General features: G+C 45.4%; 1 protein-coding gene across 6 annotated transcripts in view; it reads left to right on the forward strand.

The window, feature by feature from the left end:
• Nucleotides 1-16978, forward strand: part of GREB1L (GREB1 like retinoic acid receptor coactivator) — a 558043-nt gene extending 541065 nt beyond the window's left edge. For 4 of the 6 annotated variants that reach the window (XM_086965622.1, XM_086965621.1, XM_086965625.1 and 1 more), the window contains 5 exons: nucleotides 4875-5105; nucleotides 5915-6056; nucleotides 6906-7106; nucleotides 8093-8231; nucleotides 15438-16978. In XM_086965622.1, the coding sequence (XP_086821748.1) occupies nucleotides 4875-5105; nucleotides 5915-6056; nucleotides 6906-7106; nucleotides 8093-8231; nucleotides 15438-15601 (877 nt within the window). In that variant the 3' untranslated portion in view covers nucleotides 15602-16978. The remainder of the gene's footprint in view (nucleotides 1-4874; nucleotides 5106-5914; nucleotides 6057-6905; nucleotides 7107-8092; nucleotides 8232-15437) is intronic. The other 2 variants (XM_086965624.1, XM_086965626.1) reach the window with 1 other exon arrangement.
• Nucleotides 16979-24049: the final 7071 nt, after the last annotated feature.

A 24049-nucleotide genomic window follows, 5' to 3' on the forward strand; every position in this document is an offset into this window, starting at 1 on the left:
ATGGAGAATGCACTCGCAGGGGGCTCCCTGAGCATGGGGATGGAGAAAATACCATTCAAGTTTTGCACTAATTGCCACAACAAATACCTACAGAAGGACCAGCATCCAGTCTGCAAACTCTGCCTGCAGCTCGACCACTGCAGCGAAGACTGCCACACGTGCTCGGCGTTTACACCCAAGACCCTCAGATTAAGGGAGAGCCAGAGAAGTGTGAACCGCAACATGCAGGGGTAGGGGTCACCTCCATCGCTCCGAGACTTGGGCCTCTCCAGTGGAGAGGAGGACAACATCACCGGAGGACTGCACGATCGTTGAGGTCCATAAGATGTCGAAGGAGGTAAGGGAGTCGTCGACCCCAAAACAATCAAGCAACACTCGAAAGGGTGCGGCTAAAGACCCCAGCGACACTCGTGAAGCTAAGTAAACCAAGATCGTCGAAGGTTGCCCTCGAAAAAAGGTCACCTCGGGGCAGAGAAAGGAAGGGCCCCAAAGAGAGGCGCTCGAACCCTCGACGCCGAACATACCGCCAAGATGGAGACGAAGAAGAGGAGGCTCAAGGCCGAAATGAAGAGCATCCTACAGCGGAAAAAGGACTTCGACAAGAAAATGAGCCAATACACCATCCCGCCGAAACCCGCGTAATTGCCAAAAATTCCACCGCTTCACAGAATTTTTTACTTGTTTGCGGAACTCTGCGTGCTTGCAGAGATTTTTTGCCATTTCGCAGGGCTTTGCGTAGGGCGACTACGCAAATTTCGTCCACCCCAAGTTTTTTCCTGTCCCCGTTCTTATCCTACCTTGCTCTAATCTCACTCTCCCTATCCTGTTAGGTTTTTCATTCCTTTCACATTAACTATCCTCACCCTCCCTGTTTTCATACATTCTCTTTTCTCACTCGTTATTTTCTCATGCCCTCATTTCTCTCTCTTATTCTTCTCTGTGCTGTTTTTGCTTTTCACAGCTTTTTGCAGTCTTTGCAGCTTCCTCCATTCCGCCTCCGTGTCTGATCTTAATGTATAGATATATTTGCAATTGACATCAGAAATCCAGATCGTTAATTCTGTATGCCGAGACTTCCTGTTGTGGGTAACTGGTCTTGTGCCGTTTGCTACTGGTTTAGTCATCAAGAAGAGTTTTCACATAAGACTTTTAAGACGGGGGTGTGACCTGGTGCTCGGCAAGATGGCTGCACTGTAGTGTTGCTCTGCCGGCCGCCGATCGATATCCTTGACCTATCCTGCCTCTACCGAGCCATCCGCTGTTCAGACCAGTTGGACCGGGTTGCTGAAACGGCGACTGACCGTTTGATGTGTTTTTGAGCTCAGTGGGAACCCCGGGACGAGATCGACTGCGAAAGAGGCGCTCTGCCCTCCTGGTAATGGCGGCAGAGTGAGCGAGGGTGCCTCGCTTTTCGTGCCCTCCAGCTGCCTGAAATTATAATTCGGAGGTACGTTGGACAGATTGGAAAGCGGCAGACACTGCACAGGTTGGAGCGGTGGCTCGAGGGCAATGGAGCCATGAAGCGTAACCGCGTTGACGGCCAGTCTGAGTGTGCTGGTAATTTGCAAGGTGCGCCGGGCTGCTGCGACACGCAAGCGGCCGGCGCGTGATCACAGACTGGGCCGCGCATAAGCCGCACGGCTGATAATCACGTCAGCACCAAAACTCCTTGCTACGGTGCATCGTCGATTTTGACCCTTCTCCCCTCTCCCGCTGGTGACACCCGATCCTTAATTGTGAAGGAGTTGAGCACGAATTGACTGTTATTAACGGGATTACCTGCATGTGGTGAACACAGCTGGGGACATATGTGCGAAGCGGTGCCGCAGGTCTCCAGGCCGCTATTCTGCCTCTTCACTATGAATCTCGCTATCTGTGCCCTCCTCCCTTGTGCTGCTCTACCTATGCCACACCCTGAGAGCCCTCTATGGACATGCATCGTTCATCTCTTGTATGGCCAGTCAGATTGAGCCAGCGTTGCATGCGGCTGCAGCGCCTGTGCTGATTGAGTGACCACCCACATTGCGTCATAGAATTCGTCCAGAATAAAGCGCCTGCCTGCTTGACCTGCCTGGAACTCCACAACACAGGTTAACTGCGACTGCCACTACTACAGATTGGGAGACGGTAGAGTAATGGGTTGCGCTTCTTTCACTCTGCTTATAAATCTACATTAAAGAAGTCATGGGTGCTTCCAGTGAGTTGTAAAATTTAGCATTGTTTGGTCTTACGGCGCTGAACCCTAGCTTTGGGTGGCAGACAGCATGGGTAAACCAGAAAAGAATCAACCGCGCCTCACCTTTGAACTACGTAAGGACAGCAAACCTGCTCAAAATGCGGCTTCAGACTCGGAGTTGGAGTCAACGTCACAAGGCCCCACAGCCCTGGAGAAGTCGCTTGCTGCCATTCAGGCTAGTCTCCAGGCCATAGATGGGAAAATTGAGGCCTAACGGCAGGATGGATCTCTTCTCTGTGAAACTGGACAAACAAGCAGCACGAATCAGCGAAGCGGAGCAGCGCTTTAGACGTGGAGGATGGGTTGCAACAGGTGGCGGCGAAGACTTCGGACATCACGAAACTTCTTGCGGTCATACAAGCAAAGAATGAAAATTTTGAAGCGAGGTCAAGACGCAACGACATTTGCATCTTAGGCATTCCAGAGTCCACCAACGTGGAGGATTATATGGAGACGATGCTACATGAAATCTGTGGGGCCGACAAACTGTCTCCTATGTTGGTTGTGGAGCGGGCTCACGATCCCTGGCGGCGCGCCTGCCACCTGTGTTCCGCCGCATCCTATAATTGCCAGACTGCTTAACTTTCGGGATCGCAACACTGTCTTGCGGGTAACTAGGCAAAAGGGCACTATCACTTATCAAAATAATGTTTTATCATTTTACCCGTATTTTACAGCAAATGTGCAGGCGGCTTGGAATGAGTTTCACAGTGTTAAGAAGGTGCAGCTGAAGGAATAGATTCCTTATTACATGCTTTACCCGGCGAGGCTGCTAATTGGGGAAAATCTTCACGAGTCCCTAGCAAGCGATGGAACATGCTCGATCCCTACGTCGTCGACGGAAATCACCAGACCACACATCTGACATTGATGAATGAACAGTAGGAGGGGCTTGGACCAAGTTTCTATACCTGTTCTGCAATATCCCTATCAACCTGACTAAACATTTTTTTCAAACAGTTCAGACCCAATTATTGCGATTAGTGTGGGAGAGGAAGCAACCGAGGATAAGCTGGTCTACGTTGACATTGCCATTTGAGAAAGGGGGATTCAATGCTACAGATCTCTTTGTGTACTATTTATGTGGACAGGCGCAATACGTGTACTTGTGGTTTAGGGCTCACAACTTCATCCCGCATGTGGCTGTGGAGGAGGGGGACGCACATCCTTTGCAACTGAAAAGCATTGTCACCCACACCAATAGGCAGATGCCCAAGTAGGAGATAAACACGATGTACAGCATTATTTCAGCGTGGCAAGAGATTGGGAGGCGGGCCCATAAGCTTCCTCTATATACTCTAGCGTTGCCTATAGAGGGACACCCTGCATTATGCGTGGCAGGAGAGAGAGGCCCAGTTGTAGTCCTCAAGAGAGGCAGGTCTTACACATATGAGCGACTTGTATGTTGACCGAAAGTACATCACGAGTGATGACTTAGAATATATACAAAATCCCACGCCTCTCTTTCAGTACACCTGTTACAGACTCCGACGAGCAGTACGTGACCATTACACTAGTTTCCCAGATGAACCGGTAGCATTGAAGGCGCTACAGTTGATCATAGTCGCTTCCTTGAGAAAGAAGCTGCTTACTAGGTTATATAGGGCAGTGCAGGAGGAGTCAGTTCATGGGGTGGACAAAAGTATGGAACGTTAGAATGCTACGTTACACCCCCTGATGACTGAAGCAGTATGGGAACAGGTATGCATGTTAATTGGGAGTTGACGTCTAATAGTAACTTACGAATTATCCATCTGAAGTTCCTTCATCAGTATACCACACTCCCAAGAAGTTGCACAGGATAGGACTAAGAGACTCGGACTGCTGTAAAAGGTGTGGGCAGGGCGGAGCTGATTTACTTCACCTTGCGTGGCAGTGCAGGCTGGTACATCAATATTGGGAGAAGGTTGTTACTCTTATATGCACCATGACCGGCCAAGTGGTTGCCTGCACACCATTGGAATGTCTGTTAGGGTATGTGCCTGGGTTGAAAGCTGTAGTGGGACGATTTGTAAGGGTAGCTTTGGTGTTGGCGAAGAGGCGGGTTCTGTTCACGTGGGATAGTAGACTACGTCCGAAAGCTGATATGTGGATAAAGGACATGGTATACTGTCGTGAGCAGCTGGAAGTGTATGCTGATGAATTTCCGACGGACGCACGTCCTACGGACATCTGGGCTCCTCTACGGGAATATTTATTGGCAGTGTGAACAGGTGGATGGGTAGCTTAATGCTGGAAGTGAGTCACCTGGAGACAGAATAAATTTGGACAATCCAAGCATGTAGTACAGTAGGATTGAGATGTAGACATGTATGTGGTTTTCTGATCACAAAGTGATACCTGGTATTTAATGTATCCTATTACGGGATGGGTTACATTGTTCTTTGTTATATTTTTTGTGGAGCGGCATTGTAATGTATTCTCAGTAGATGTATTTGCTGTGCTACACTGGAAACTTTCAATAAAATTTTTTTAAAAGGCTCTTCACACCAGACAGCAGTGTTGATTTGTCCTATAGCCTAAAAGTTATCCTTTCGTTCTTTCTTCTGTGAACGTTTTTTCTCTCTCGTGCATATTTGTTTAATCCTAGAGTTTTATTATTACCTAACACTTTTTCTTGTGTTTTTTTCATTCACAGCCAAGCTCCGGAGCCAATAGTTAGCAGCAATAAAAATATTTCCTTGAAGTGTGTTCTGCAGCACATAGAAGCAACGCCAAAAATCACTCATTACGCAATGCTAAGCATTCAGAAGTGGAACAGCAAGTTAAATTCCAAGAGGCCGAAACCTCCATTCTCCAGGTGCCATGTCCATGATCTAATACTGCTCAACGTGGACCTGACCCAGAACGTGCAGTATGATGTTAATAGGTAGGAACAATTCTGGCAGGATAACTTTTATTGTACTATAAACTATCTTGAACACTGACTGGTGTAACTGCTGACCCTGCTAACTGCTGTGCTAGGGTCCTGGTGTGCTGCCTGCTGGGTCCTTGGCCTGCTACCTGCCCGATGTGCTAGCTTCTTTCCTGGTTGCCAAGGCCCACTAGCTGCTATGCCAGTGCCTGTTGTAAACTGGCTGCCTGACTTGCTGACATCTATTGCAGCTGCAACACAAAAAGATGATGGACGGAATGTTGACCATTGCCAAACATTCAACACCAGTCACAGATCTGGGTTTAATGCATCGTTATTTTGCTTGTCACGCCATTCCAGTTCAGACCCAGCCATATGTAAATGAGTCTTGTCCCTGTTCCCCATGGGAACAGTCACGCCTGAACTGCCAGGCCAGGTCCTCCCCGGACCGGAAAACAAGCATCCTGTAAACAGTTTTGGGGCATCACCCTTCATCAGCCAGGCTAGCTTGAAACTGGTGGCACAGCGAGCACGGGACTCGCGTCTGGGCATAACTATCCCACTTAGGGTGAACATGCAACACAAAAAGGCGCCTCACTCATTGGCTGCCATGGTTCCTGGTGTGCTTACTGCCTGGGCTGCTGGCCCGTGAGAGTCTCCAGCTTTCATGTTGTTTCTTTCTCGCTGGGTATCTACACCCCCATCCTCCTTCAGAGTCCACTCTGGCTTTCTTGCATTGTGAGACATAACAAAATTCATAATTTCCCTCTTAAAATAAAAGGGGTTTGGTGAGCTTTATCAGACTTAATCTTTCCTATACCTAGGTACTTTTGTGAGGATGTGGACTTCAACCTCAGGACGAATAGTAGCGGCCTGCTAATCTGCTGCTTCAACACCTTCAGCCTCATGAAGAAGTATATCCCAGTCGGAGGGCAAAAGGACTTTGTCATAAAGCCCAAAATTATGGTAAGTGTTTATAGTTTAGGGACAGCCTTACTTCGCATATTAAAGCTAAACATAAAGATTCTGATTTTAACACATAACCAACCCAAAAAAATTTGATGTCCAAGGAATATGTTTGGCTGTACTTGAACTAGATGTGAATAAATGTGTCAGCAGTGGGACCCCGTACATTTTTACACACACATCTAAAAACGACTTGGGACACTTCTGCTTCTGTTACCATCCAATTGTAACAATTTAAAAGAAGAAAAAACTGTGTAAAAGAGTTGAAATGTTTGTCAGATCAATTTTCCAACGTTGAGAAAAGCTGACTGGCAAGTGTAGTTGTGGCCAATACTGTGCTAATTGAATTACTAAGAGGTTATCAGCAGATTCTTTTAGAAGTGTTGCCGTCTTTTTGCTTGGAGAATGGGCAACTTTACATTGCTTGGGGAAATTAGTATGGTGGCCCACCAATGACAAACCTCTGTGTCTGAAAAAGAAAAGATGTTTGATCCCCATCTAATTTGCTGCGGTAAATGTCTTGTGATAAGTTGGCTGATGGAAGCACCCTGCAAAGAACACTCTTGAGAGGTGATGAAGTAATCTGGCACTTAAGAACTGCGCTCCTGTGCCTTGCAGAAGAGAGAAGAGCTTCTCCAAAGCAGTACATTGTCCACTATAAAAAAGGTGAAAACATTGCACTGTGTCGTGTGAAGCTGTTATTTGTGACTTTTGAAATACCTTAGGGAGTTACTTAATCAAGTGTATGCACCTTTAAGGGACATGTTGGGCTTAAAATGTATTATAACACTTTTATTCTTACCCTATTTTTATTCTCTGGTCTTTTGTTTTGCTCACTTTTCGCACTAGGTGTCTGACAGCCCAGCCCCCATCTCTCCTGTGCACTATGTCTGCGCTCCTGACAGTGAACAAACTCTCTTGGCAGCCCCGGCTCAGTTCCTTCTGGAGAAGTTCCTGCAGCACGCTACGTACAAGCTTTTCCCTAAGGCTGTCAACAACTATAAAAATCCTGTGCTGTCAATTGACTGCTATTTAAATGTTGGACCAGAGGTACATACATCTCAGGAGTGTTTGGAAACTGATTTTTTGTTTTTTTAAACAATAAAGTGTGTCTGGTTAATTACCAGCATTGGCAAAACCAGTATGTCTCTCCTTTGGGAACTGTTGGGTTTGTCAATATATTTTAGTGATGCTGAATAGCATTCCTCCTGTGGCAAAATAAGAAAGAAAGCCTATGATGGAGAGGATCCTGCATTACTTAGGTGCATGCATGTGCCTACAACATTACACTGCTGCTTTTTTTTTCTTTTTCATTTACAATGTTGGATTGGTTAGAATTTTTTTGGGGGGGGAGTGAATACATTTTTTGAAGTGCAGGGGTTGCAACACAGGTCATAGGTGGAGGGAGCAACGCGGGGAGGACAAAAGTATTACAGAGTGTGGGGAGGAGAAGATAGAGACAATAAAACAGGAGGGTGGTGGGTCGAAATAAACACACAGGGCGTTGTGACAGAAGCTACACAGGAGGGTGGGGGGGGAACAAAGGATGGGGGAGAAGTACATGAGGGCGAGTGCAACATGGAGGGGTCAGGGGGAAAACGCACATGATGCAGAGCAGCAGAGATTAAGCACTTGATGAAGGGAACTAGAAAAAAAACCTGCACTTTCATAGTGCTTTACTCAAAAGAAAAAGTAGTGCTTAAAAATAAGCAGTTGAAGCATAGAAGCCAGACAATCAAAAGGAGTAGTAAAGAGGCTGAGCTCAATGGGAGGGACAAACACAAGATAGACAAGCAGGAACTGGAATAAGAAACAGGCAAAGGCCACAAAAAAGCCAACATACCAGATTCAGTCATGCTACAGAAGTGATGGGACAAAAACATTATATGAATAGGCAGAGTTTTAAAACTCTGATGACATGCATGCCGGGTCTGTTCGCAAAGAGGCCTGACTCTTATACATTCGGAGAACGGAACTAGGTTCACAGCTTACTTCTTTTGCTTTTGACAGCAGTGTCTTTCTGTTTTTTGTTTTAGGTGTCGATATGCTGTGTCAGTTCCAGACCCCACTCTGTAAATGTGAACTGTGAAGGGGTATCCTTCAGCGGACTTCTGCTTTACCTCTGTGATTCTTTTGTGGGTGCTGACCTTCTAAAGAAATTCAAGTTTCTTAAAGGTAACTTCTCTTCTGCATTTGTAATAACTGTTTACACTGATGGTGGAAGCACAATTGTTGCTGGGAGGAAGTTGGGGAGGGGGGCAGAAGAATCAATTTCCTATTTGATAGAAGAGTTGACTATCTTTAGTTTCATAGTGAGTAAGGTTTTCTTTACTTTTGATTCATGTTTATTTGTCTTGTCGAACTACTATGGAAACTGAACTTGGTAAACTCAATATACAAGGGTTAAATTATGTTTGTTACAAAGTGAGTTTTGATGGGAGGAGCATCTGTGTATGTTTTGCAAAGGAGGTCAAGAAATACTTATGTAGATCTCAATCTCTACTTTTGCCCTACAGCTTCTTTTGATATATGTTGTTATTTAATGGACATGCCTATTTCCACAGTTGTAATGGTCTCTTATTTGGTTCGGAGTTCCCGCCGTAGCATTCTTGAATTTTGGAATGGGTCCCTTTGTTGTGCACTGTAGAACTATCACCTTTCATGCTCACTTTTGACATTCCCTTTGACAATTATTTTAGGGCTTGGGCTCAAATGGTCATACTGACTTAGAATCTGCTTAAACATGGTGCTGCCTGAGTGCATCATTGTTTGGTTGGGGTCTTCTTGTCATGATTTTCAAAATATGTGCATGAGTGTTGAGCTGCAATAGTTCTGCTGTCCCTTTTCTGGAATCTGTCCCTCACCACCATCAAACTGTCTACAGGCTTGCGTGGTGGCCTTTAGTTTGGCGAATTTTGAACTTCACAAGTGGTGGTACGTTGCATTGTCGGGTGGGCAGTCATGCATTTACACTCCACTGGGCTACACAGAATGTTGTGGAATGGTCCTCTGAAGAGGCATACTGTTACCTTGTAAGTTATAACCATCTCAGTAATGCCGAAAACAAGATACACTGTTGACCTTGAAAACAAGGAGAGAGGCTCTACAAATCCAGAGGGACAGAGCTCCTATGTAACTTGGAAGTTAAAAACAGAATTTTCCCTCTGGAGCTCCTTATACAAACTTGCTCATTTACTCCTCTCTCATGCCAAACACTATCTGATGTGTCAATGTTCCTCCAAGATTAAACTAAGAGACTCTAATAAGAGTATATAAGCACTATTGTGCGTATTTAATAGATCAGAAACTCAGAGGTTAAAATGTATCATACAAATACAAATCATCACAAATAATAAAACATCACAAATAATTAGACATTTTTAATATCAACAAAACCAATCATATATACAAATATTTAGGAATTCTTAAAACTATTAAAAACCCAGATTCTTCTATACACATCAATTGCAAAATAAACCACCCCACTGGACAGGAAACTACCAGACATTATTATTTGTCTTGCAACTGTTAACCCCTTGCCTGCGGGGCTAATTCCCCCGCTGAGCTGGGGGGCCGGGGGCGCGCACAGCGCCCCAGCGCTCATGACAAGCTCAGCTCGTCATGAGCCACGGTACTCGTGTGCTCATGACGAGCTGAGCTCGTCACGGCCACACCCGTTTTTAAGAACGTTCAGCACAGCGGGGGAATTAGCCCCGCGTGCGAGCGTTCAGACCGTTATGACGAGCTCAGCTCCTCATGAGCACACGAGCACCATGGCTCATGACGAGCTGAACTCGTCATGAGCATGGGAGGGGTTAATTTGAACACTAATGTAAACAGCACCCATCAGGGTAAGAAATTCCCTGTCTTTAGCGTTCTTGCTGTCTCTTTTCAAATTTAACATAAACTTGCTGCGTCGACTTGTTTTGGTGTAGTTGTCTGAATGTAACCACCTTCCTCAGGACTAACCGTTATCTTCCCTTATCCAAATTATACATTGATGAAGATGAAAATACCTATCTTAAAGAAATAAAAAAATATATATATATCCATTTAAACCGATTTCATTGTTGAATAAACATTTCTATTACTCAATTTCATCACACATAGTCTTTGAGGAATTTACACCCTATCTAATTCACTATTTGAGCTCTATGTACACATCCTACAATACTATATGAAAAATATACATCAGTGATTATTTCAACTTTACAACCTTGACTCAGTTTGTAATCCTGTAAATACACACTTGTTTGAGACTTTTGAGGACCCCCAAAGATTCCATCAGAAAATAGACCATGTATTCTTTATCCCATTGTGCGCACTCTCATCTAGTTACCTATTCGTTCTTAGCTAAATATTTTTTGAAATGCATAACTACACTCACCAGTGCCGTAGCACTCTGGAAGGAAAAGCTTCTTTGTACAATTTCGAAATACCCACTTCAGTAATGTGGATCCGGATTCTATAAATATGAACAAAAACACGGCAAAATCGTTCAGTGTTCACTCTGGTAGTATTTGAGCGCGATATAAAACAGCTAAATAAATTTTTAAGAATTCATATGTATTTGTATATATTATTGGTTTTGTTGATATTCAAAATGTCTAATTATTTATGATGTCTAATTATTTGTGATGTTTTATTATTTGCTTATATACTCTTATTAGAGTCTCTTAGTTTAATCTTGGGGGAACAGTGATACATCAGATCGTGTTTGGCCTGAGTGAGGAGTAAATGACCAAGTGTGTATAAGGAGCTCCAGAGGGAAAATTCTGGTTTGAACTTCCAAGAAAACACTGTTGATCCTAGGTTGGTAAAAGAAAATAGTGTTCGAGGCATATGAGCTGTAGATCATATGCTGTGCATAGATTGCCATCCAGTGTTGGGTCTGGCTGTTTGCACTTTGTTTTTCTTCAAAGAAGTCTTCCCAGGCACGAGGTAGGTGACTCCTCCTTTCGGTGATTATGCGCATGAGCATCAACTCCATTGTTAGATTGTTTTTTTCTGCCATCGGGTTTGAATTTGAATTGTTGCACTCTGGTTCGGCACCGTTTCTTCGGGCCTCCTTCGACTTGCAATCCACTACCCTTGACGTGATTGTTTATCGATCGCGTTTCCCACTATCTGCTTGTCGTTTACACTCCAACCTTCGATCGGAAGATCCATGGATGGCCGTTGGGTCTACCCGCGCCGGGGTTGGTAGCAGTCGATGGAATGGACTCCATTCAAGTTCTCTCCAGGGTGTTGCGTTAAGTTTCCGTGCACCGACTTGCACAAAGTGTGCAACCTTTGACTATCATCGGAACATGACTAGAAGGACTGTGACGTGTGTCGGTCGTTTCGATCGAAGATGCTCCGTGACCGCCAGGCTCGGCGTCACAAAATGTACCAGCAAAGGGGCTCCACCCTGGACCATCTCTGAGATGAGTCCGAACACGAAGAATCACAAGCGCAGGAAGCCAAAATGGAGAAGGAACACATCTCTGTGTCTGAAGTCGACTCTGATGTCGAAGACCTCACACCGGACAACAGGTCATGAGTAAAGAGACTTCCTTCCCCTACCATCTCCTCCATAAAAAGGCTCCGGTCCCTCCTCTGCCTTCGGGCCAAGGTCGGCACCGAGAAAAGGTTTCGAGTGCCCCACCTTTGAGTTCGGCGCCAAAACATAAACAGCCTTCCGGTTCTGGTTCTACTCATCCCCACGCCGGTGCCGACCCGAAACCTTTGGCGTCGAAATCCATACACATTCTCGTTTCCGTGCCACCGTTCTATAAGGCTAAATCTTCAGAGCCAAGAACTTTGGAGCCGAAACTTTCGACACCAAAACCGGCATCTAAAGAAAGTACTTCAACTAAAGAGCCTCTAACCGATATTCCACCTTCGGATCAGAAACAAAGGGAGATTGTAATTAATCCAGAAACTGGACAGATTCATGCCAGATTTCCTGAGAAGAGGAAAATAGGCTTACAAGAAGACTACCAAATTTCTCTCAAAAGGAAAAATGTGGGTACTAACCCTTCTCCACCATACATTCCACCTTCTTCAACCATTGATCCAAATGTACTCATTACACCTACGCAGACTTCAAATACATCCACTACTGGAGTGTTTAGCATGTCAGTGGAACCAAGCTCACAGTCGGTTATCAGATCTAGTGTTGGTAGACTGCCGTACCCATCGCTCTCTGCAGTGGTGGAACATAAAATACCTTTTAAAAGGGCGGCCATTCAGCGACCCTGTTCCACAGATAGTACTAACAGCAGACTAATCACGGACAGGTTGGGGAATGCATCTCCAAACCCACACAATTCAGGGCATTTGGAGCTTGCAGCAGAAATAGCTTCCTATTAATCATCTAGAGCCGCTAGCGATTTTTCTGGCGCTGAAAGCATTTCAAGTTCAGCTGGTATGCAAGACTGTCCTAATTTGTACAGTCAACTTGACAGCCATGTACTACATACAAAAATAGAGAGGGGGGGACACACTCTCCAACAAGCACAGACCATCTGGAAATGGGTCATACATCACAAAATATATCTCCTAGCAGAACACCTTCGAGGAGTAGACAATCGGATGGCAGATTTGCTGTCACCAGACACAGGAAATCCACGAATGGGAAATACACCCTCAAGTTCTCCTATTCTTCCAAATGTGGGGGTTCCCCCACATAGACCTGTTCGCCACACAACTCAACACAAAATGCCCAAACTTTGCCAGCAGGAATCCACACCCATTGTCCAAAGGCAATGCGGTATGGATGAGTTGGTCAGGGATATTTGCTTACTCTTTTCCGCCTCTGCCACTCATTCCATTAGGGGTTCCGGAAACTCAAACAAGCGTCCCTGACACTAATCCTAGTTGTTCCCACATGGGCACGTCAACCTTGGTTCACAACCCTATTGGAACTCTCAGTAGTTGCTCACCAAAAACTACGTCTCACACCCAATCTCCTCACACAGAGCCATGGAGACATAACAGTCAACTCAATCTGGCAATCTGGCTCCTGAAGTCTTAAGAGTTTTGCTATCTTAAACTGCCGCCAGGATGCATGAATATATTCAAAGAGGCTAGACGTCCTACCAAAAGAGCCTGCTATGCAGCAAAGTGGATGAGGTTTGTGATTTACTGTAATAACAACCACATCAACCCGTTTGATGCTTCTGTACAGAACATATGCTATTTGTTACATCAACAACGTTCCAATTTAGCATACACGCCCATATGATTACATCTGGCTGCAATAGCTGCAAACCTCCATAGTACAACATCGATCTCTTCTTAGAGTGTCTGTTATCAAAGCCATTGTGGAGTGACTCGAGTCATTCCCCCAAACGGCCTCCTGCTCCAGTGTGGAATCTCAACATTGTTCTCTCCAGACAAAAGGGTCCATACTTTGAGCCATTGCACAAATGTGAACTGCAGTTTCTCACATGGAAAGCAGCTTTCCTTGTTGCCATCACAACACTCAGAAGAGTGGATGAGCTTCAGGCATTAACGATAGAAGAACCCTTTTTTACAAATGCACCAAAATAAAGTGGCTCTTCGGACTAATCCTAAATTCCTTCCTAAAGTCATTTCTGCTTTTCATAACAATCTTTTGAGATACCTGTGTTCTTCCCTCAACCAGATTCATTGGCAGAATGTGCCCTACACATTAGATGTGAAGAGAGCATTGCTTTGCTACATAGAAAGGACAAAACCTTTCCGTAACCCAAATCAACTATTTTGTCGCTTTTGCCTCACCACACAAAGGCAATCCCATATCAAAATCAGGTATTGCAAGGTGGATAGTCAAGTGCATTCAAATATGCTATGCAAAAGCCAAACAAACGTTAACAGTTCCCCTAGAGCACACTCTACATGCAAACTGGGGGCTTCTATGGCATTCTTAGGACATATACCCATAGATGACATATGCAAAGCTGCAACATGGTCTACACCGCACGCATTCACAAAGCATTATTGGGTAGATGTGTTAGCAGATAACAAGCTTGAGTGGACCAGGCAGTTTTACGTACACTATTTCAGGCCACTGCAAGAGATACAGGTTAGCCTCTGCTTTGGGAGATAACTGCTATATAGTCTATGCACAGCATGTGATCTACAGCTCATATGCCTCGAACACAAAAAAATCCTTACCCAGTATGCATCTCTTCTTGGCATATAGAGCTGTAGAGTCTTATGCGCCCACCCGCCTCCCCAGGTACCTATATCTGTTGCAGTAACATCTTTCTTAGATAAATGCATTCATGAACATCTCCTTTTGCTATTCTTACTAACTCCATTATCACCCTCTGCTGGAAAACAATCTAATAATGGAGTCGATGCCCATGCATATTATCACTGAAAGGAAGAGTCACCTACTATGCACAGCATATGACTCTACAGCTCTATATGCCAAGAACAGATGCATACTTGGTAAGTAGCATTTTCCTTCACATCCAGTAGACCTTAATTAATAGACATGATTACATGTTTTGTTCACCTTGTGTGGAAAATGACCATTAACTAGTTACAAAACATTAATTATTACTTTAACCACATTAAGGGGCTTTTATCTTCCTAATGATGTATTATAGGTCAAGAACCTGTAATTTTAATATCTATTTTATATTTGCAACTTAAGTTCACAGTAAAATGTTTTGGAAGGGCACCTCTGGAAACTGAATTGTTGTACGAAGGTACATTATTTTCCTCCATCTTCCACCATACTCCTCTGCACCACTCTCTCCCAGTGGTATGCAAATTGCTCACATACCCTGTGTAATCCTGTGTGTAGGTCATGCACCGTAGCCTCTTTGATCATACATTCTTATGTATAGAGCTCAGATGCCCTGTGGGGTAAGGTCCTCAGGATCTACAATTTCCCAAACTAAATATAAATAAATCGCTCTATTGTCCTCCAGTACATTTTAAAACAGTATGCAGGTGTACGTAATTCTGTTAACACTGGGTAAGAACTAGCTTCTGCTTTAATTGGGCTCCACAGTAAAGACGTAGTGGCACCCAGAAAAGTTTTTTTTGGGTAGCAACTTCGAGTACTTTCACACTATTCTAAGAGTTTGTATTTGGTAGGATCACTTGGAGAAGAAGGCTAATTTGAGAATGGTTTACACTCCAGACACAAGTGCAGTTTGATAGTAAGGGGATGGGCCAGGCTGTGGTTATATCGACTTTTGGGTGGTTGCTCTCAAGATCAGCTTTATTTCTATTCATGTTTGGATGTATTCGCCCACTTTGACTTGGGCACTTGGGATTTATTCTATGGTCAGCTACTGTAATTAAAAGTATATTTGGTTTACTTTCCATGCAATTATGCAAGATAAATTTGGATTTATGTCTGATCAGTAAACAACACATTTTCTGTTGGTATTCCAGGTGCCACCCTTTGTGTCATTTGCCAAGACAGAAGTTCACTGCGTCAAACCATTGTGCGATTGGAACTTGAAGACGAGTGGCAGTTCAGGCTCCGAGATGAGTTCCAAACAGCAAACAGTAGTGACGACAAACCACTTTATTTTTTAACCGGACGGCATATATGAGCTGCAGGATTGACTGAGGCGATTCTTTTCTATATTTCTGTCAAGTACAATCACTGTGGAGCAAAGTGCAACTAACTGCAAGCCTGACTTTTGCCAAAGGATTCAAGGAAACCAAAAAGAGGACTTTTACAGCTTATAACTGACTCTTCAGAAGTTGGGCTTTGACATTGGATAGATTTGTTGAAAGAACTGCAAAAGTGTCTCTATTGCATTGTGGAGGTAGACACGATCAGTAAGAAGAGCTTTTGCTCTAAGATATCTCTAATTTGCACACTTGTTTTCAACAATCAGAGCCGCAAATCTGGAACATATGCTGGACAAAAACTCTTGACACGAGCCCCAGTTCCAGCTTAGGGACTTCCTTGGGACTTGCACCATGGGTGAGACAATGTGATGAAGATTATATACTGAGACGGGGTAGTCTCAGTTTCTCTTCAGATCTGTACTGCGGTACAGTTGACTCAGGGTTTTGATATAACCAAATATTTGTCAAAGGTACTTGTATTAAAACAGCCTAGTTATTTTAACGTGCAGTGTTAGTTCAGAGAGATGTAACTTGTAAAGTGTATGTGTGTTGTAAATGTCTGAGCAAAATTTCCACAGGAGTTAGAAGTTTACAGTCCTCTTTGACCCGAACAAATGGGCAGGCACCTGGAGTGCAGAGCACGCGCCACCGCTCACCTGACCCGAGCATAGGCTAGGGTCAAAAAGGAAAGATCAGTGGAGTTGAAGCAAAAATGTAAAAGAATGTGAATCTGGCATTACCTCTGCGATCTGCATCTACGTTCTGAGGTGTCCCAGTTGATGGAAGCAGAAATCACTATAGTTTCAATATTGGCACTCCATCTGTACAATGTTATTGAAAGTGCAATCAGCCTTAGGTTTGCCCCTGTATCGCAGGCGCAGAGCCATGACGCTGGTGAGGCCAGTAGCGAACAGTGGTCATGTTTCTAAGAGAGAGTCTAGTGTTCTGTGGCAATAAAAGAAAAAGGCTTGACCGAGGCAGCATTACTTCAAATTAAGTATTTTAAGAAGAAACACCAGCAAAGTGGCTTAAATCTAGGTCACATCTGACGGTTCTAGTGTGACAGTTCCACTGTTTACCAGTGAGTGTTTTTTTTTTATAGACCGCAGAGCCTTTTCAAGTCCAGGTACTGTACAGATTTTCACTGCCGAAACTGAAAGAAGAAAAAGAAAAACACCTCTGCTGGAGGTGATATATTTATCAGACTTTTTTTATTTATTTATTGTCCCCTATTGCCGATGAATATTCCAAAAGTAATTCACCTATCCATCTGCATTAATTATGGATCATGCGATTGAGGAAAAAGTCTCTGTATTGTATTTACCTGGCTGGAAAATAAATGGGGTGTGATCAAGATCAAGGCTTATTAGCAATCAGGAGGATTTGTGCACAGAAACATCTATTTCTGAGGGGCATTATAGCAAGCGTAGAAACATCTATTTCTGAGGGGCATTATAGCAAGCGTAGACATGTGAAATGTCATAAGGACACGCCTAAGAGGGCTAATCCAATTCAAAGATATTATGCTGCAGTTAGACTCTGTGTTGTGCACTGGCATATAGGCCGGAAATATATTTAGGGATGCACACAGCAGTATGTGGATAGGATCAAAGAACACCAGAAAATAAAACCATGGGTCACCCTTCTGTTGACCGCAACAAGTGAAGCATAGGCGTAGCGGTAAGTGCTTCGACAAACCCTCTGATGTGTGTCATTACTGTGTCTCACCCGTTGAGACTCACTCATTAGTGGCTTGCCAACATCATCACTTGACTTCAATTTCCATTCAGGTTTTTTATTCTTTGGTGCAGAATAGGGACATTGTAACCACAATTCATGATGTTCATTTGGATTAAGCAGTGAAAATATTTTGCGAGACATCATCTAGCCTCCTCCTCCCCCCCTTTAAAGGCATGATAGACTGAACATGTAATCTGAGAGCATCTTTTAGGAGTAGGTAGGTGTACCCCAGGTGCATGTAGCAATTATATGGCAAAATTAAAATCGCAGACATTTGAAGTCCTACATTATGATAATGCAGAGTTTTAATTTCGAAATTGTAAATTTTGTTGGCGTTCATTCATCCCTCAACTTCATTTTAAAATAAATCCAGTTCGTTTGTTAATCATTTCTGCATTTGCTACAGCCTTTGAGTGCTGATAAAACTATGAACTTTCAGTAAATCCTGCAATTTTTTTACATTTTTGTTTATGATAAAAATTATATTAAGTCAACTCACTTCTGATTAGCAGAGAATGAGTAACTGCAGCAAAACGTCTTATGCACCAAATTATGCAAAACAAATTTCATTTATTTTTTGAGACACTGTTTGAAACGTAAGTCTATAGGTTTGGTCAAAATTAGTCAGAAGCAATCATTTGTACAAACAAACTTAAAAAATCAATTTAAACAGATTGTGTAATGTGAATGTAATAGCTAGTACTTTAGATACTGCTACTGATTTACATTCATATACTGCCACATAAAATTAGCTCTATACATGATGGTAGCTCCTTGACACTTAATGTCTTGACAAAAAAGTTTGTTTACTGGCCTTTATTTGAAATGAACGAGTTGGGGAATGGATCCGGAGTAATGGAGAAGAGAGCATTAGTACATGTTCCTCTCCTGGTCACATTTTGTGCCTCTGGTTAACCAGAATGCAGCGATGTGCTAGTAATATGGTAGACGATGGTGTGTTTGTGCCATTTATAATCTACAGCCTGATTTATAGTTTGGTGGTTGAGTTACTCCCTCTCCAACGTGACGGAGATCCCATTCATTGAATTACAAGTGTATTATATCCTGTGGCTCTTGTAATACGGCGGACAGGATTTCCATCATATTTGTGACTGAGTAACCCTTCAGCCGAACTTTAAATCAGGTCTCTAGTCACTTCGCTGCTTTTACAGTAACGTCTTTTGCCATCATGGTTGTTATACATATAATGGGAAGTTGTATCTTTGTGATAGAGCAGATAGTTTGGTGCTCTTTTGACAGTTTGGGGTTCCAAACCATTTTTTTCTTGCTATAGTTGAGTTCCAAATATGAACTCGTGCCTCATTGGGTGGAAACATTTACAAATGTCTTAGCGAATGGACCTGGCCTCCTTCAGGCTACCAGAATGGCCACCCAGAACTACTAACTGTCTTTGGCTTCTTGATGTGTACATGTGGGCCAGGTTCACCTTTGTGAAAATGAGTGGAATGTTCTTCATTTCTATGCCTGATTACTGCTTTATAAGATCTCTTGCACAGCTATTGGGAATAATTTGCTCCCATCCTTATTTACTTGTGTTAAAACACATTAGATATTTTTTATCTTGTGCTTAATATAAAATGTTTACAATAAGTGAGTTATAAGATAATATATGGGACTACAGCGTGAAGCGGGGAAACACATAAAAGTGGTAGCTAGCAATAGAGGTTGAAGTGTGGCAGATTTTTAAAGGTAAACTTTTATGGCATATTTAACGAATCAGTGGTTTATTTCTCATAGTTAATTTTCCTCGATAGCGACTTGCCTTATGTATGTTTAGAAAACCCCTCACTTGTATGTGGGATGCAGCATTCCATCCATTTCAATGGGTCTCTTCAATTATGCCCTCCTGCCAAGCTGTTTTTCTGAGTGGTGCCCATATCAAAGTGTGAAGAAAGGCATGATTGCTGTTGTGATTGCTTCTAACCCCATGTCTTTTTTGTTTGCACTAAGTTCTCTCAATTGCATGTGCTTTGAAACAATGCAGGTTTCCAGTAGCTCTGTGAAGGTGACTTGGGCAGCAATAGAGGGGCACTGTCTACAGTGGTGTTAAAAAAGCAATCCTGTCCTTCAAAATGTCCTTTGAATTCATCTGCTAACAGGAGTATTTCAAGCACCTGAATGATTTTAGTCCCCTCTGGGCATTGCACTATTAGAAATGTCTATATAAGAGCCTTTTTAAACCCCATTTTCCTTGAAAGTTACAGATTCATGAAAATGTGACTTTGGAGATGGGTGAGAAGTGGGGAAGGCTTTCACCCTATGACTGTGTGTATCAGTGTAATTCTTGCAATCACAAAGGTGTCTATATGAATGTATGACATAGGCCAGCATTATATTTTCCGGCAATAAATGTTTAAATCAAAATCATTGTTTGTGCAAATTTTAAGCTGGAGCTCAAAATGAAAGCATAAAGTGATGTTCAATATAAATTGGAAATACTTCCACTTTTTTGTTGAAAGATATGGTTTCATTTTTTACACAGATATTGACTGCCAAACACTTTTCTATGTGCTTTGCTGTAATATTTTGATAAATGTCTCCACGAACATCTTATTTGGAATTCCATGTTTAGTTAGTTTCTATGTGATTGCTGCACACAGCATGCATTACCGACATAAGTAAAAAGAGTCCTTTTCGACATTGTCCTCTTAAGAAGCAAATGAGTGAAAGATGAAAAGAAACCGCAACACAATCCACCTTACGGCTTTCAGCCATGTCACACTGTTCTAGGTTAGGGGCCAAATGACAAATATCTCTTCTCTCCCCTACAGGTCACTGCATGGCAAAAAGGTTTGAAGCAGCCTGTTGAGGTCAGTGATTGACTCAGATAGCACAGGGCACTGAACACAGAAAAAAAGGCATTACTTCTATCACCTTAGAAGTTGGAGATGATTAGAGGGTGCAGTGAAGTGCAATAATACCGATAAAGGAACATTTCTGATTATGGGTAGAGTTAAGCTGGATTGATTTTAAAAACGAGCATCTCTGGGGAGTTTTTTGTTTAACATGTTACAGGTTTCTTTTATTGGAGGATTCTCAGTTTTATGTGGGGGAATATTAAAATGATATGAGTCTATAAAAGAAAAAAACCTTTACAATTAAGTGACTTGCTCATCTGAAAGAGACACGTTAGTGATAGATTCCTTACCTTAGAATATCCCCAGGCGTCAGACTGGATCCAGAAAGTTTTGCTTAGCAGTACCCCTGCGCGTCAGTAGGTGGCGTCCTGCAGCTCCGCGCCTGTCGCTGGCATTGTAAGCGCAGAGATGACGTCACAGAGACTACTTGGGCGCCACCCATGTGCGCTGACGTAAGTTCTTTAATTTTCCACGCCAGCAAGCGCAGATCTGGATTGAGCACATACCTTAGTCACTTTTTGTCTGCTATTTTGAGACTTTTGTCCCCCCCAGCCCCCCTTTTTTTTTGTTTTCTCCTGGTGCACGTAGGGATGCCCAGCTTTGTCTTGTGGGGCCTGTCGCCGTAATATGTTGGTGGCGGACCCCCACGATGTTTGCCTTTACTGCCTGGATACCGATCACGACTCCCGGGACTGTCGAGCCATGGCCCCCAAGGCCTTGCGGGAGCGGCGCCGGAAATTGCTGGAGGTCCAGCATTTGTCACATCGCCGCTCCGGGTCTAGGGGCCGTTACCGGGACGGCTCGCGGGACTGGAGCTATCGCTCCTCGAGCTCCAAGTCTTCGCCTTCGGATTCCGGTAAGCGACGCCATAAAAAGAAGTTGATGAAGCGTGTTCACTCTCCGACGCCCCCCGTCGCTCCTCGGAGGCGGACGAGGGGAACAGGGGCTTTGCCCCTGCGGCTCCTCTGGAGCCTGGGAGTCCTGCGGCCTACCCGCCATACCTGGGTCCGTCGGCGACTCCCGAACAGATGCAAGAGTTCCTTGCTGCCATGGACCACCTTGTTAGGCCTCGGGCTCCCACCGGCTCGCCTTCGGGCCCTGCAGTCTGGTGTCCAAATCCTGTTGGCTTGGCGGCTCTGCCACCGGCTCCAGCCCCGGCCCCACAGGATCCTACGCCGCTGGCTCCGGCCCCAGCACCACGAGGTGCAGTATTGCCGCCCCCGGCGCCACACTGGGTGCCGTTTATCCCACCCTTGCCCTGGTTCCAGGACCATTTTGTTCTGACCTGGGATCCCCATTGGGAGGTGGCGGCGGTCCGGCCGGCGCCGTTCCCAACGCCGATCATCCCTTCTCCGGCCCTGCCACCACGACCGACCCCCTCTACACCAGAGGCGGACGAAGATTGGGAAGGGTCAGAGGACCCGCTTGCCCGGCAATGTGACTCGGAACAGGATTGGGTGGACGACTTAGAGGATGCAGGTGACCTTGAAGTCTCCTCTGACCCGGGGTTCACCTCTTCTCCACCCCCCCCTACGATGGAGGAGGGTGCCTCCTACACGATGGTCCTCAATCGGGCTGCTGAGGCCCTCAACCTTGACTGCCTCACAGTGATCCTCAAGACCAACCTCCTCGCCGAGGTGTTCCAGACTGCGTCTACTTCGTCGGAGCCGTTGCTTCTCTTCAATGACGCCCTTACAGAGGTCCCCTTGGGCACTTGGTCGGGGCCAGCCACAGGGGCCCCGGTGAATAAAAAGTCGCCAGACACCACCAACCGGTGCCCGGCAACCCCACTTTCTTGACCACCCTACCTGAGAGCCTGGTCATTCAAGCCTCGATGTCGCAGAGTGCCTTTCCCACGGCCCCACCGGATAAGGACTCTAAAAAACTAGACCGGTTTGGTAAGCGGTTGTTCTCTTCGGCCAGCTTGGGGCTGTGGTCGGTGAACACCACTTGCTTGTTGGGCCACTACTCCCACATGGTGTGGGATGCCATTGCTCAGGTGTTGCCTCAGTGTCTTGAGAAGGTGCAGGCTGTCCTTTCTCAGGTGATTGCTGAAGGTAAGGATGCGGCTAAGTTCGCCATTTGGTGGGGGTTGGACACCACCGACTCATTGGGCAGGGCGATTTCTACGACTGTGGCGTTGCAGTGCTATGCCTGGTTGCATTCAACAGGGTTCTTGCCCGATGTTCAGAGCTCACTCATGGACATGCCTTTTGATGGCACCCGCCTGTTTGGCGACAAGGCTGACAGTGCACTGCAGCGTTTTAAGGACTTGCCGGCTACAGCCAAGTCCTTGGGTCTTTCTACTAAAAACCTGGCCACTCCTAGTTTTGGTTCCTTTCGTGGCCAAGGTAGAGGCACCCAGGCACGCCCTTTTAACAGGCCTGCGCAGAACCAGTCTCAGCTCGGCCGCGGTTGCGGTTTCCGCACGGGCGGGGAACCAGCGTGTGGGTCCGTCCACCTCCACCCCTGCTGCTTCCACCTCCACACCTTCCTAATCTGAGCTTCGAGGAGCACCCCACGCCAGTGGGTAGCAGGATCCGCCACCACCTCCCCCACTGGCGCGAGATTATATTGGACAAGTGGGTGCTGCAGATAATGTGCCACGGTTACTCTCTTCCCTTTCAGCCACCCTCTCCAGCCATACCGCCCAGTGCCACCGCATGTCGGGGGATCATTTGGTGGTTCTCCGACAGGACGTCATGGCCCTCCTGGCCAAGGGGGCCATTGAGTGCGTTCCTGGGCCAGAAGTAGGAAGTGGTTGTTATTTTCACTACTTTCTAGTCCCCAAGAAGGACAAAGGGGGTCTGCGTCCTATCTTGGACCTCCGGGATGTCATTCGCTTCCTCCGGAAGGAGAAGTTCAAGATGCAGGTCTTGGCTGCCTTCGACACTGGAGACTGGATGATAGCGTTGGACTTGCAGAGTGCATATTTTCACATCCCCGTCCTGCCGGCCCACCGGCGTTACTTGCGATTCACGTAAGGCCAGGAGCATTTTCAGTTTACCGTGCTCCCCTTCGGCCTTACCAGCGCCCCTCGGGTGTTCACGAAAGTGATGGCGGTGGTCGCAGCTCATGTGCACAGGTCAGGGCTTTGTCTTCCCCTACCGCGACGACTGGTTGTTGAAGGTGTGCTCGTCCCAAGCAGTCATCACCCACCTTCAGACTACGGCCAACCTCCTGCATTTGCTGGGGTTCTCCATCAACGTGCCAAAGTTGCACCTTAGTCCCTCTCAGAAGCTCCCCGTCATCGGAGCGGTTCTGGATTCAAAGCAGTTTTTGATTTATCCTCCAGATCAGCAAATCCGGGATATTCAGGCTCCGATACTGATCTTTCAGCCTCTATCCCGGGTTTCAGTCAGGATGACCCTCCGGCTCCTGGGCCTGATGGCCTCCTGCATCCTTTTAGTGCAACATGCCAGATGGCATATGCGGACTCTGCTGTGGGACCTGAAGCTCCAGTGGGCGCAGCATCAGGGAAACCTGTCCGATCATGTCCAGATCTAGGAGGGCACTGCAAGACGATTGCAGTGGTGGCTCACGAATCGCGATTGGGTCACTGGCAGATCCCTTTCCCTTCCCCAACCCGAGCACACAGTAGTGACGGTTGCGTCCCTCCTGGGATGGGGAGGCTACTTGGGAGAGACGAAGATCAGTGGACTCTGGTCTCCGGCGGAGTCCCGGCTCCATATTAACCTCCTGGAGCTGCAGGAGATTCGACTTGCACTGTAGGCATTCCTTCCCTCTGTGCGGGGAGGTGTGGTGCACTGCGCCTCTGGACATGGCTGGAACATCAAGGCATTA

This window comes from Lissotriton vulgaris, chromosome 4_1 (assembly GCF_964263255.1).
Source record: "Lissotriton vulgaris chromosome 4_1, aLisVul1.2, whole genome shotgun sequence".
Taxonomy (NCBI): domain Eukaryota; kingdom Metazoa; phylum Chordata; class Amphibia; order Caudata; family Salamandridae; genus Lissotriton; species Lissotriton vulgaris.